Source organism: Podarcis erhardii (genome assembly GCF_964252035.2).
Source record: "Podarcis erhardii genome assembly, chromosome: 1".
Taxonomy (NCBI): Eukaryota; Metazoa; Chordata; class Lepidosauria; order Squamata; family Lacertidae; genus Podarcis; species Podarcis erhardii.
Genome location: NC_138497.1, coordinates 92841136 through 92856121, shown reverse-complemented (window position 1 = coordinate 92856121; position 14986 = coordinate 92841136). Strand labels below are relative to the sequence as shown.

General features: G+C 41.8%; 1 protein-coding gene across 3 annotated transcripts in view; it reads right to left on the bottom strand.

Moving 5' to 3' along the window:
• The window catches only part of SLC15A2 (solute carrier family 15 member 2), an 84417-nt gene that overhangs the window by 40549 nt on the left and 28882 nt on the right, over positions 1-14986 (bottom strand). For all 3 annotated transcript variants that reach the window (XM_081871904.1, XM_081871905.1, XM_081871903.1), the window contains 2 exons: positions 6682-6772; positions 2086-2163 (listed from right to left, as the gene is read on the bottom strand). In XM_081871904.1, coding sequence (XP_081728030.1) covers positions 2086-2163; positions 6682-6772 — 169 coding nt within the window. The remainder of the gene's footprint in view (positions 1-2085; positions 2164-6681; positions 6773-14986) is intronic.

The window sequence follows — 14986 nt, the reverse complement described above, 5'->3', positions numbered from 1 at the left end:
TCCAATGTAGCTAGGCATCTGCATGAAGAAACTTTCATAGTTGGTCCTGGGTGTACAGGGACCTTTCAGAATAGCACGGAAAGTGGCACAGAGGGATTCAGTAGGCAGGATGCACAGTCAAAAATCAGGTGCCTCGCCTTGACCAAGCAGAAGCACTTTCCACTGCTTTAGAAATCTTACGAAGAGTGTGTCCATTTAGACAAAAAATGATTTTTTTAAAAAAATCTAAGTGTCCCCAAACATTGATTGCTATAAACTTTATTTAGGTGTTCAAATAATGTGGGGGGGGGAGGAATAAAGTGTGGAGGAGGTGCTGGCGCTTACAGCTGCACATCCACTCCATAATTCAACACAAGAACTTACAAAAAGCCCTGCAGGGCCAGGCCAAAGGCCCATCTAGTCCAGCATCCTGTTTTGGGAGTGGCTAAATTGGAAGCCCAGCAGAAGCCCTTGAGAAGAATCTGAGCACAACAGCAAGATTCCCAGCAATTGGTATTCAGATGCGTGCTGCCTCTGACAGATGAGGGAGAATGTATCCATTATGGCAAGTTGCCACTGACAGCTTTATCCTCCATGAATTCATCTGCTGCTCTTTCAAATGCATCCAAGTTGGTGGCCGTTAATACATCTAGTGGGAGCAAATTCCATAGTTTGACTATGTGCTGTGTGAAGAAGCATTTTCTTTTGTCTGCCCTGAAACTTCCAACACTTAGCTTTGTCGGATGTCCCCACTATCTACGTTGTGCTTAATTGCTCATGGAGAAGAGAACGATGTGGGATGGAGGGAGGCATCTGTGGTGCGATTGAGCATTCTGGACAAAGTAGTTTTTAAGTTTTGCCTAACCCAACACAAGCAAGAGCAGATTTGAAAATCATCATGCATAAAAAAATACTCAAAATCTGATTATTATTTTTTTCATTTGTCACTGTAACAAATGAAATACTGGACTAAATGGTCCAGTCATCTGATTTGCATTTAATTTTGTTGCTATCACAGGCATGTGTTGGCATGCACACAGTATACATGTAAAGAAACACACAAGTAAAATAGAAGCATGCTTTGAATTGGCATTTAATCTGGGCTTCTCTGTGTGTGTGTGCGTACTTTGAGCCATAATTATTAATAACCCAATTTGGAGGGGGAAGGGAACTAACTAAAATCTTAGCTTTGGTCCATTCCAATATATGCTCTGAAACTTAGTTGTGCCCACCTCATATCACTGAAGGATCTGCAGCCATATCAACAAATAGCAGGAACAGCAACAAATCCATTTTGGGTAGACTTTTTTTATTAAAAAAAAGTGAAAGAAAAGAACTGCAGCATTTGCTGGCATGTTTTCCCTTGACTGCTTCTGTGATGTACTTTTTAAACAGTAATGTCAGATGATATCCAACAAGCACAGTACACGAATACAAAGGAACCATGTGGTAAACAGGAGGCTTCTAGGATTCTGCTGGCATGTTGTTGGGCTTTGTTTGGTGTGTGTGAAGGGGGACCATTCCTGCAACATCAGCTGCTGTCTAGTGGCATCTCCTAGTCTTTGCTGGGAAGACTTCTATTCCAGAGGGCATTAAAGCAGCTAGACAAATAGAAGCTGGGGGTGGTGGTGGGTGGTGGTAGGAAACACTGCCTTTTTCGTTGCACAGATTGTTCTCTCCAAAGCAGTGACGTAGTGTGGGGGGTGCGGGGGCGCTGACCGCACCGGGCGCAACATCGGGGGGGGGGGTGCGCTCGCCGCCTCCGGAGTCGCCGAAGATCCTCGGGCGCAGGCTGCAGCAGAGCCCCATGGCAGCAGCAAGAAGAAGCTTGCAGCGGCGGCAGGTTAGGGGTTAGGGGCGCAAATTACTTGCCTTACCCCGGGTTAGGGGGCGCAAATTACTTGCCTTGCCCCGGGTGCTGACAACCCACGCTACGCTGCTGCTCCAAAGCAAAAGGCAGCATTTCTCTGGGCCTCTGGGTGGACACTGATTCTCTGCTGTGAGCGACTGTACATCCAGTTGCTCTGCTTTAAGCAATACAGTATTGCAAAGGGGTAGATAAGATGTTAGCACTGCCGCTGCTCTGTTACAGCACCACCTACTTACTGAGAGCGATGACCATGAGAGCAGCAGGAACACCAAAAGCCAAGGCATAGCAGTCTCCACCAAAGCACTCCACATCACCTAAGAGAAGCAGAAACAGAACTCTCTTTCATCATGTTTCAATTCAGATTCCCATCCTTCCTTCCAATGCCATAATAAAAAGAGATGCCCATTACCACCTTTTTCTTTGCTTGAAGTCAACACAGGACAAGTTTTCCTTAGTATACCTGCATGCACTGAATCAGTTTTGTGAGTGGCTCAGAATGTATGCAGATCAGGAAATAGGGCTCTGCTCACTTTCTAAGACTTCTCAGGATGCGGCATTCTGAGGGCAATTCCTGTGACTGTAATTTGTTCTAACTATTTTTAATGTTGAATTTTAAAATTGTCGTAACCTGCCCCAGAGCCAGCTGGTGAAGGGTGGGTAATGAATAATTTTTTAAAAATTGTATGAACTGGTGCTTAAAGTCAAGGGCACCTGTAGGCTCACATGTGCCCACAGAACCTTTCCCTGGTGCCTGCAGGGTCCCCTACATTCATTGAAATTAAACTCAAAAGAAGCATTTTATTGTAGCCTATAGGCTAGGTTATGCTATGTGCTAGGTTGTGGTGTGTGTGTGGTGCAAATGACTTTAAAAAGTGCATCTCATGCACATTTAAAACACAAAACTCTCCCTGCAATAATCCTGGGAAATTTGGTTTGTTATGGGTGCTGGGAATTGCTGTATCTGGGAAGGGCCAAGTGTCTTGGTTTGGAATTGTGTGCTTCAAATGTGCATTGGATGTACTTTAAATGTGTGCCCATTTATCCAATCTGCAAACTTGCCCCAAAATGGTTGATGACAACTCCTGCCTTAATTAATCTTCCATACACAAAACATTAATATTGCACTGACTCCAAAAGCCACAACATTACTTTGTTGATAAGAACACTTCCCAACAGTGTGTGCCTGGATATATGTAGTAGGTGTGAAAGTGGTGGGGAGGGAGCAGTTACCCAGGCATCCAGACTGGAGTCCCAGGCTCACCTGGCTGGGTACTCAAGCCAGAACACAGTGAAAGTCAGAGAGAAACCTCTAGACTCATGAACGTGGCCCAACTTCTGAATCAAGGGTTACATACACCCAGCTGCAAATATTCCAGGAGAAGTGGTTGCAGAGATGCTGTTTGTTCTGCACCGGAACAAATGAAAACAAAACAATTTCACAGCTGAACACCAACAGGATAATAAATAAATAAATACTGGCTATTATTAATGTGTGACATATTTATCTAAAGTTTATAATGCTGCCTTTGTGTTTGTGCCTAATGTTGGGTTATTTACAGTATTTTGCTTTCAGAGGCATAAGCTGAAATTTGATAGTCCAGAACTGCCCGTGTTATTTCTGATTTTCACCAGAGGACGTTTTTAGCTGTTTGGGACTTAATATAGCTTTCTTAATATAGTAGCCACAGAGACCACACAAAACAGCCAAATTTTAAAGGGAATGTGCTTCTTTTTTCTCTTCAAGGAAGACTCTTAAGAACCAAACATTCCACTCTGCACCATGCCACAATATTTATTTGTCCTGGCATTGACCTATGTTGATATAAGATGCAGAGCCTAAAAGAAGCTTCCTTTTCAATCAGCTACAAAATGTTCTGAGCAGCACCTACTTACCAGTGTTGACACAGGTAAATAGCTTTGCTTTCTGCCTTGTACTTTAGATTAAATATAGAAGGCAAGCAAGTTCCCAATCCAACCCCAGACACTAAATAGGTTTCAAAAACAACACACAAAACACACAAGACACACAAGACACACAAACGGTCCTCTCTTTGCTCCTGTGGATGTGATTGTTTTTCTCCTGAGAGCTGCTCTGTGCAATGTTAAAGATAACCTCTTGTTTTGTCTGCTTTCACTCCTTGCATCTCAGGACATGGGCTGAAAACACAGAACACAACAATTTTGCTGAAGCTCAACAGGTCTATCTGGTCAGTGTATGGGTGGGAGACTGGCCGGGGAACTTTAGGGCAGTGTTTTCTGGCATAGGTCTCACTGGATGATTGTGGATAGGTGGTCATGCAAAGTCAATGACAATGTGATTTACAAAGGTCTGCAAACTTGTGATCCCACTAGATTATGCTCACCAGGTGATGTCATGCTGTGTTCCACCAGCTCTCAAGAAAGAACACATACAGTATGGGGAAGGATCATAATGAAGTTGTAGAACATCTGTTTTTCAGGAAGAAGGTCCCAGTTTCAATCCCTGGCATTTCCAGGTAGGGGAAGGAATATCCCAGTCACAAATCCTGGAGACCTGTTGGCGGCCAGTGTAGACAGTTCTGATCTACACGGTCTGACATGCTGTATGGCAGATTTCTATATTCTTTAATGCAGAGCAAGCTGCATAATTCTGCCTCTACTGCTGTTCTGAAGATCCCAGAATGATCGTGGCCTGGCCCTAACAACATCTCAACTGTTCTCAATACATTGCTATCATACTCCTGCTACCAAATAGAGCAGTCAAAACACGAAGCAAGAAATGGGAAGCATTTAGCCTAACTTGGACATGTTAAATATCAGGGTGGTAGTGATGTTTTGATTGAAATGGGCTTTTGCAACTTGGTGGTCAGGAGAGAAATTTACTCAGTTTGGCACATTAACTAAAAACCTTTGCAAATCTATATTGCTCCTGAAAGTTGCTGTTATGTAGAAGAGAAATTGGTATTATGTTATTATCCTAAATTATTTCTCTGGGCACACTCCAGAATATATAATTCTGGGCAGCTTCACCGGGCAGCTTCCTCCTGGCGTGGAGCAGAGCCCGCTGCCTACTACGGCGGCGGCGGCAGCGGCGGCGGCAGCTTTGGCAGCTTCCGAAATAGCAGTGGGCATCGGGCTCCATGCTGGGAGGAAGCCGCCCAGCGAAGCCAGCTTAGCATCGCTGGGCAGCTTCACCAGGCAGCTTCCTCCCAGCGTGGAGTGGAGCCTGCCGCCCACTGCAGCCATACCCAACATATAAGACGACCCCCGACTTTTTAACCTCTTTTCCGGGGTTAAAAAGTCGTCTTATATGCCGGAATCTACGGTATTTGTCATGTCTTCTCTATGGGAGAAGATGAGACCAGGAGGGAAAACTCCTTTATCTGACTAACTGTAAGATATTTCCTCCTTCCTACATTGTTCCCTTCAGTGATACAATATAGGACAAGCAAAAGAGCATGGCATCTCTGGCAGGCTGGCATTATCTTGTAATGACTACCATTTTGTTTGTCCCAGATCTGTTGGTCATAGCCCAATATACAGTTATCTGTGCTTTTAACTCAATGGGATTTAGAGTACTGAACTCTGTGCTGGTCTGAGGGTAGCAGCCCTTCTGTTTGGGAATGGAATGAAGATCACGAGCAGAAGCTGGGGAAATGCAAGTTGGATCCTGCTGCAATGTATAGTGTTGCTAGGTTCTGCATAGCAGCGCTCCAGAGTCATAGGAGGATGACCTGTGCCATAAATCAGTTATAGTGAACATATCAGAGTGCTCTTTAAATAATAGTTAAAGCCTTTATATATCAACCTTTTGTGTTCTTCCACACCCGTCCAATGTTCCTGACCCTTCTTTTGGATTCTTTTAGTTTCTTTAAAATTCTTATAGACTTTTATATTCATCTTGTGCTTTAATACCTTTTAGCTTTCTAAAGCGCTTTTTCAGATTTTAAATGCTGGTCTATGGCCATAATAAAGATTTGTATTGTATTGCAAGTTGGATCCATAACTGAGCTTACTCAATCACATCTTCTCTTCAATGTTTATATCACAGAAAGTCTTATGGTACTTAAAACAAACAAACAAACAAACAAACAAACAAACAAACAAACATGACACAATCCTTTGCAACATGGGTACAGCACCTGCACATGAAGGAATCCCCCTACCAGATAAAAGAGCATTGTTTCCTCCTTTTATATCCCCAAACCCCACTATAGTGCATAGGCATAGGCACAGGCATTCAGCTTGCCATGCTGTTCTGGTGAACAGGAGGTCCATGTGCAACTCTGAGATCTCCACCTTGTCCTCTAATCTCTGATCCACTCACTCAAGGAACATGAACTCCACGTTTGCAATCCTTCCCCAAGTAGAGAAGGCTGGTTAGGTGGACCTCCTGCTTCCATGTCTCCCATTCCTCAGACTGCCCTGGCACTGTTTCTAAAGAGTCATCCATATGTTTCCACCTCCTGAGGGGGAATGGGGTTCTGTTGTGTTCTTTGTGGAGCCCTCCAAGTTCCAGTGCTGTACATATAAATTGTATCCCGTTTTAAAAACAACTCCTCTCCATTCTTTAAGCAGAATCACAGTGGTCTAGTCACTCCAAACAGACATATGATTTTATTCACGTGGAAGTCAGTAAAACCCAATTAGCTAAGGGAGTGGGATAGTCATGCTGCATCTAATTCCCACCTTCATTCTAAATCAATGCTGGGAAACTGGTGGCCTTTCAGATGTTCTTGGACTCCAGCTCCTATTGCCGCACCATGCATGGCTAATGGTCAAGTATGATGGGAGTTGTAGCCCAACAATATCTGGGGGAATATCATCCATCCATGTTGTTAATCAACACTGACCTCTCAGCACAGGGGTAAGGAAAGTAGAGATCAGACTTCCTGCATTAATGGACAGGTAGAAGACAGAGAAGAACTTGCTTCTTTCCTGGCCCTGAAATGAGAGAAGATCAAATCAACATCAGAGATTTTTTAAAACACTGCTTAGAAACATAGAAATGGATTTGTCAACGGGGCTCCATCAATTCCACTCCAGTATGAATTATACATTTGTATTGACCTAAAATAAAATGCAAGGTTAAAATCAAGGCAAGATATAGATTCTCTCTCTTTCTTCACACTTCTATATAAATACACAAGTAGAAGGAAAGATTATCTTCTCTTTGCATGATGGAGGGAGGGGGATTTACAGAGAGAGTAGCAGTTACTTATTCAGAAGGAGCATTTTAATTGAGTCCCAGTATAGCCTCATTCAATCCAACTTGGCAGTGCTTGACAGCTCATCATGTCTAGGCAATATTCTCCCAAAAAACATAAATAGGAAAAGAAACATATTCATTATAAAAAGCATACACCAACAGCTCAGATAAGGAAAAGGGTGGAAGAAGTTGGCAACGTGAAGCCATAGTTAGGCAAGAAATAATTGGGATTATATAAATTACATTTCAGCCTTAAGTACATTTGCTTCGTAGTATTAGCTCATTTATTTCAACGGAACCTACTTCTGTAGGCTAAAAATATCCTTGCTAGACAAATTCAAGGGGCTATTAACTTTTGCTTATGCTAACCAGGAGCACAGAAGAAGAACTTATATTACTAATATGCATTACATGCAGATACAGGTGAAATTTACAACAAAATGCTACAGTGTGGATTCCAGCCAGCCAGCCAGCCATGCCTTATGCCAGGGCAATCTAAAAAAAGCTAGCAAAGCCATGCATAATCTTATGGCTGCTCCTTTTCATTAATCAGAACACAACTAAAAATAAGCCATAGAAATCAAAAGTGTTCCAGTTGCCCAGCTCAGGAAGTTAGAACCAGGCAAGAGCAACAAGTTTCCAGGTAATAGGCCAAAGATTCAGGTTTCACAATCACTTATTTAATTGTGGATGACAGAGCAGAGCAAAGAGCCGCCAGCGAAATAAAAAAACTCAGACTCAATATGTGCTCAGAAGCCTTGGCCAATTTACAGCTATTCAGCTATACTCTAATGTGAGTAGCACAGTTAGATGATTTTGATTCTGGACTTAGAGAAGGGACTCTTTAAGATGGTAATGTGCATTACTTCACGTACTTTAAAGTGTGGGAAGCCAGCCCTGCTGTGTTTGTAGCTCCTCCTGCTGAGTGGGGCCCCTCTCTGTTTGCCCCAAAGTGCTGCTCTAATGGCACCTCTCACTATTATTGACTCTGAAGTTGGCAAAAATAATAGGCAGACTCAGTTCTCTTTGTACTGGCACAGGCTGATTCCGACGTGAGAAAATGGCAGGAGGGAGAGCAATATATGTAAATGTCTGCTCCTCTTTTTACATGAACTCCTGCGGTTATTTAATTTATAAAAAGGTTCAAAATCATTATACAGTAATGAGAAATTGCCCCATATAGATTTTTTTATGTGCAGAGCTACCTTCCAGTGCTCAAGGTTGTGGAGTTTCACAGGCAGACTATGATAATGAGTGGGTGGAATCCAAATATTATTTTCTTAATAATATTTAAGAGGTGCAACAGCGAACCTTTGTTTATTTTTCGCCAGTTTGTAGACCACCCTTCCTTGTGCCAATTTACTACCCCAAAATGCTTTCATATTTAGGTAAAGCTCCTTCATGAGCCCGCACAACCTTTAATATCTTCTTTGGAGGACCTGATCAGAGTGCCTCCATCTTCTGAGGGGAGGTGAACAGCAAGAAGAGATGGGACTCAATCATGGTGCTTTGTCTCTGGAACATCCTCCCCCTGCTCATCTATTAGGCTTTCTCTCTGATTATTTTTATAATGAAATTGAAAGTGCCTTTGTTGATTTTAGCTTTTCATATCTCTGCTTGCTCACTGAGCTCACACAGAGAAATGCTGTTTGTTGTCCCTCATGTTACAGAGGACCAGCTGGCTTCAACAACAAGTTGGGGTCCACAGCATACTGGTCCCATGCTGTGGCAGACTCTTATGGCGGAGATCTGGTGAGCGCCCTCACTTTGAACTTTCAATTGTATCCAAAGACCTTTTTATGCTGACAGTGAAGTATTCTGTGGGTTTGGGAAGGGTATTCATTGGGTGAGGAAATCTGTCCAGGAAACAGCCGGAGTCAGGAGAACTTCAAGACAGTGGTACCTCGGGTTAAGTACTTAATTCGTTCCGGAGGTCCGTACTTAACCTGAAACTGTACTTAACCTGAAGCACCACTTTAGCTAATGGGGCCTCCTGCTGCTGCCGCGCTGCCAGAGCACGATTTCTGTTCTCATCCTGAAGCAAAGTACTTAACCTGAAGCATTATTTCTGGGTTAGCAGAGTCTGTAACCTGAAGCGTATGTAACCTGAGGTACCACTGTAGTTGCATTTATTCATGAACAACAACATTCAGACAGAACCTGGTACTGTAGATGAAAGGCTCTATCTATCTAGGTTCTCCCAGTTTCTCATTTTTCCAATCTTAAAATCAGTTCTCCACATTTTGCAGCTATTTAAGAATTCTTTTTTAAATGCATCAGCATTTTAGTGCCAATTCCTCCTAATAAACATATTTTAATATGCAGTTTTGACTAAGGTACAAATGTTTGCAAGCATCTTCCCCAAATACAATGCACTTTTGTATGTTATTTCCACAAATAGCTTTATTTTTATGCACACTTTCCCCTAATATATGCATTTTTGTAACTGTTTTGTGCTTGGAGAACTGTATCACAAAATTCTGATAAGTGTGAATCTATGATTGCTTCCAGACTGTCACTATGTAGGGGTGGGATTAAATCACATGCTGGCAAATTATGATTGTCTAATTACACGTCCTTGGAAGGTCCTGCACAACAAACCCCACCCCATGAACTTTTTATGACAAAGAAAGTCACAGGGAACATGCAGCATTGTTTAACCTCACCACATTCAATGTTCAGTGAATAGCTGACATCATCTAGCCTCCCTATAAACAAATCAGGATGAACTGGGGTCATCTGGAAACAGCTGAATTTCATTTTGAGTGAATACAGTAATATTGAAAGGGAAGTATGGCTTAGCCACATTTTCTATAAACAGAAAATAAAAAAGTCCAAGCTTACCCTATAGCTTAATTATAGAAATCAAGAGCTGTTGACCATAATTAGTATGCACAGAAACCTTTTTGCTCACACTAAGTATAGCAAATGTAATTTTCTGCAGTTGAATTTGGTTTCCAGATTACTAATTATATATACAGAAATACAAGTAACGAAAATAAATATTAAGATTTTGCAAACGACTTTTCACCATAACTCTTTAACTTGCTTGTTAAGGGACAAATTGTGCTACTGTTTCATCCACTTACCTATTAGCCCCTTGAGCTAAATAATCCCCACTACCAACTATCGGACCATAGCCCTGCTATGTGAAGGCAACACTGGTTCCTTACAGCCTATCCATCAAACCCAAGACCGAGCAAGGTTTGCTAACTGCTGTTAGACAGGGGTTATCCAAGGTGAGTCCCGACAGATGTGGACTACACCTTCCGTCATCCCTAACTCTTCACCACATTGACTATGATGAGAATTATAGTCCCAAACATCTGGAGGACACCACCTTGGCTGTCCCTGTGTAATACCATTTTTGGTGCTTTTCCTGGTGACTGTGACTAGGGATAGTAGGGTCTGTCAGTTTTGATCCCTTCTTAAAATCAATTCTCAGCATTTCAGCAGCAATTTGTGGATTTTCTGTTTTCTTTTAAATCCTCATGAAATTCTTCTGCATGTGTGAATTTCTCCAAATAAACACATTTTTGCAAGCAATTTCTCCTAATATAATGAATTATTGAATGTTATTTTCACTAATATATTCATGCTTATGCATACTGTTACCTAATATATGCATTTTTGGGGTATACATTAGCTGGTTAGAGAACTGCATCACAAAATTTAGAAAAATGTGAATTCTAAAGGATGGCTGTTTCAGATCTCGTAGTGTTTCAGAAAATGCAAATTTGCTAAATTTGGCTTTAAATGCAAACTGAATCCAATTTCTCCCCTATCTCTAGCCTGCGCCTATACAGACTGATGTAAATGATGCACCGCCTCCACTTTCTTTAGCATATTGCTATCCATTTGGTGCTTTCCAGTATTCAAGACGGACTCTGAAATTATGAAGGCACTTGGGATTCTTGGCATGTAGCTTGTCTGCTTGAGGTCCATGCTGCATGAAGGACCTTATAGCCTTAAAGCTCTGTCAGCAGTCATTCTCAAACTTTTGAAAGTGTGATTTCAGCATTCGCATGGACTTTCAAAGCTGTACTGTGGATATCATGGGCTGGTGACTTTTTTAGAGATCTCATTAGGATTCGAGGGAAGGTGAAAGGATCACCAGGCTCAAAATCCCTAAAGCATCTTATGCCTGAGTTAACCAGTTTTGATGACTTCACTGGTTTCCACCTCCCACAGACCATGCACAGGCACCTGCTGAGCAACTGCATCTGTCAACACTTAGCAGTTGCAGAAGAAAACTTCAAAGATCAATCCCCACTTTGTTACTTCCCAGCAGCAGCATCCATAAAGTGAGGTGTGAATTTCCAAATAGGCAGTGCATGAGCCTTAGCCCCTTGACATATTTGTTTTGATTCTGGCTTAGTTCTTCATGCATTTTCCGCACCTAAATGCCTCCCCAACTTGGGAGTCCACAATTAAGATGTAAATGTATGTCTCATTATGAGCAATCACATCTGGTACATCTCTTGAATAATCTTGATGCCACGGAGTGGAAAGAAAGCGAATCCTGACTCAGTCAATCCAAGTGTGAAGCCTATAGAAGAAATCCCGTTGTCAATGCCATTTTCTTGGTTCCAAGAATTGGATTCCGGTGTAATTGGATTTTGGTGGATTTCTGTTGGTTGCTTTGAAATCCCTTCAGTTCCTGATGTACTTCCATGCTGCTTTCTCAATTATTTGCTTTAATTCAAAACTCTGGATATTTGTGCACATGCATTTTCACTCTCTATCACACTGCATTTTGAAAGCTGTAGTCATTCTTGCAGATGCATATTTTGCTTGAGGTCACCCTGCAGCACAGAGCTTGTAAAGCTGCATGCGTAGTCATTCTTGGGCATGCAGGAGTGTCATAAAGCCACTCTCATATCCCAAAGACAGTGGGTTGCAGACAGTTCACCACTTGCATGGAGCAAGAGAGCTCACAGGACTCACAACATTTGGGGGAGTCTATTTTCTCTTTCATCCATAATGGCGTTGCAAATAGTTCAAAGCTGCAAAAAGTCTTGACAGAACTGCAGGAGAGATGGTTTGTCATGAAAGTGTTAAAATATCCCAAGAACACAGGTGTCATGTGAAAACAGAATAATGTGGAGAAGAGGTGAGGGATCCATCGTGAACATGTGGTAGATTTCTGAAATGCATTCAAATTGATTTCAATATGCTTGTCATAATTTCTGGAGCAGGATTCAAAATGACCAGCACTACAACAATTCAACACAATTTCCACAATTTACATCTATCTTGAAGTGAATTTCGTAGGCTAGGTAGCAGTTGACAACAGTCTGCAAATATTTTAAGCACAACTCCCCACCGTGTGTAAATGAATTATATTGTTAAGTGGCAGTAGTGAGGGTGAGGAAATGACATGTCATCTTGCAGTGGTAGTGAAATTCTTATTTGTACATGTTGTTTTGCAGAGTAAGGGCAGTTCTACGCCTTATGATTTTGGAGGGAGTCATAGGTGGTATGATGGTGCAGTCTTTGCCAGATGTTTCAGACTATAACTCCCACAACAGCTGACTGGGGCTGATGGGAGTTATAATCCAAAGTATCTGAAGTACCTGTTTAAACAACAGTATACATACATTTGGGAACCCTTAACTAGTCAGTACTGCCTTCTGCTGCCCATGAGTACCTAAAGAGGTCCATACAGGCATTTGATACAATGTTTGATGCAAAGAACAGCAATGCAATGTCTTGTGTATGTACACAACCTTCTCAATCACATTTTTTTGCCCATAATCCTACCTTCCTTGCCACAGAATATATACTCCAGCTTGCCATAATGCACCCATTACTTTAAAGCATAATGGGAGAAGTGGTCCTAAGACACAGGGGCAGGAAGTTACATTGCAATACCCTGAATAGTTTGGGGTGGCTCATTTTAAACAGTATGTCAAGAAATTGGCATAAAGCTGAGTGACAAAAAGAAGGGAAGTCAAGGATTTTGCCTGCCAGATAAAAACGCATTGACTTAAGCCCATAGTAAGCCTTAAATCTGTGGCCTGCAGCAGGTAGGCATCCTGTGAGTTCTAACAAGCTCCAGCCTGAGGAGAACTACAAGGAAAAGAGCCACATCAGACAGCAAGTAATTCTCTTCACAGCAGTAGGCTAGAATAGACCATGTGGTGCTGCCTGTATAAAAGCTGCCAGGTCACCCTTGCTCTGTAGGCTGAACACCAAGGTCCCAGTCACTGCGAAAGATACTCTACCCTGCCTTCTTTGCAGAAGTCAAGTGTGACAAGTGTTATTCCCCTTATCAGTGTGCATCTGGAACCTATGCACATTAAATTGAAGCACGGCAACCTGCAGGGTAAATGCATGCGCTTGCTCTTTTTTGCAGGCCAAATAACCCGCGGAAAGCAGAAACATGAGTCTGTTCACATGCCTGCTTTTCGCAGGGATGTTGGAGAATTCTAACGGGAATGGAAACAGGAAGGGAAATTAATGACATTTGCTTATTTAGTGCATGTCCAGAATGGAAATCAATCCAGCGAATAGGATTGGTATTCATTGTGGTTGTTTTCAGCCTGCAAATGATTGCATAATTGTTGCTGGGGTTCCCTTCCATTTGCACTGTGCTTCCTTTGCGCTGCAATAAATGGCGTTTGCACTGGAAGGAATGTTGTCGAATAATGCAACAAGAATGTAATTAATTATGTAATATTCCACCACAGTGGACAGCAAGACGAATAATATAGTTTTTGTTGGATGCTGACATGCAGCAGAGCAGAAACAATACTGCGTACGATGAACACAGAACACAAATCAATGCCTGCTTACATTCCTACATATGAAGTGAACCTTAGTACATCCTCCTTAAGGAATACAGCGCTGAAGCAGAGTGCACATGATAATGATCTTCCAAAAGAAAACAGCTGTTTCTTCACTCAGAGTTTGGAATTTTGGGGTGAAACATTCAAAGGTCTCCTAGTCTCCATTAACGATTAGCTTTTAACAACTTCTAAAGATCAACTTAACCCAGGAAGGTAATACTTAACCTCTCAGACAAGAGCACAGTGATTAATTTGGAGGGAATCTGCAAAGCATTTTGAAAACAAGTGCTGTGTGTTCTTGTTATAATCACATACTAATTAGTTGTTAATTAGAAGTTGATTACAAAATATTACTAATTATTATTAGTCATAGATGTTGCACTTCTGGGAATGATATAACCCTCAGGAGCTGCTACTTTGAGATAAGCAGAGGAAGATTCCTAATGTCAATTACAATTACTTTTTCTAAACTCAAACAAATCTTTTATGTGTCTTTCCCTTCCCCAGCCAAATTACATGATTTGTGTGATTCTTATGTTGTCAGCTGTCTGCCTAATAATGATACTTCCCCATACCTTAAATCTATGATTATCTGTGTTCTAATATTATTTTCTGACATAGGCCCAGATGCTAACTACATGATTCCCCCCCCCCAACAACAGGCAAACATAAACAACCAAAATGCAATAAAATAACTCAGTACATCCATCCGCAGCTACAGAGATGATATGCAGGGCTGTGAAAATATGCAATCTCATGTTTGATCAAAACTATTGCCTGCCTGATCATTAACAAACAGGCTTTCGGGGGATGCTAGGAATTTTCAATATCCTGAAGGTATCCTATTGTTTAGGTTTCATGAGCTATGTGAGAAAGTGAATGCAGTTGGTGCTAGGATGGGGAACACTACAGAAAAAATACAAGGTGTTTCAGTAAACTGCTAGTAACGTAATAGATAGAATTCCTTGCTGAAATCTTATTTTAAATACACACACATTCACCTTGTGCTGGTAAGCCATGCACAGTAGAAAAAACTCCCCATGCTCTGGGCTTGGGGGTATGAAACTACAAACAGAGAAAGAGAGGAAAGGAAGATTAGGACGCAGAGGTATGCAAGGTTAGTGGAAAGTAAGGGAGAGTTGTTCTTTAAACCAGCAT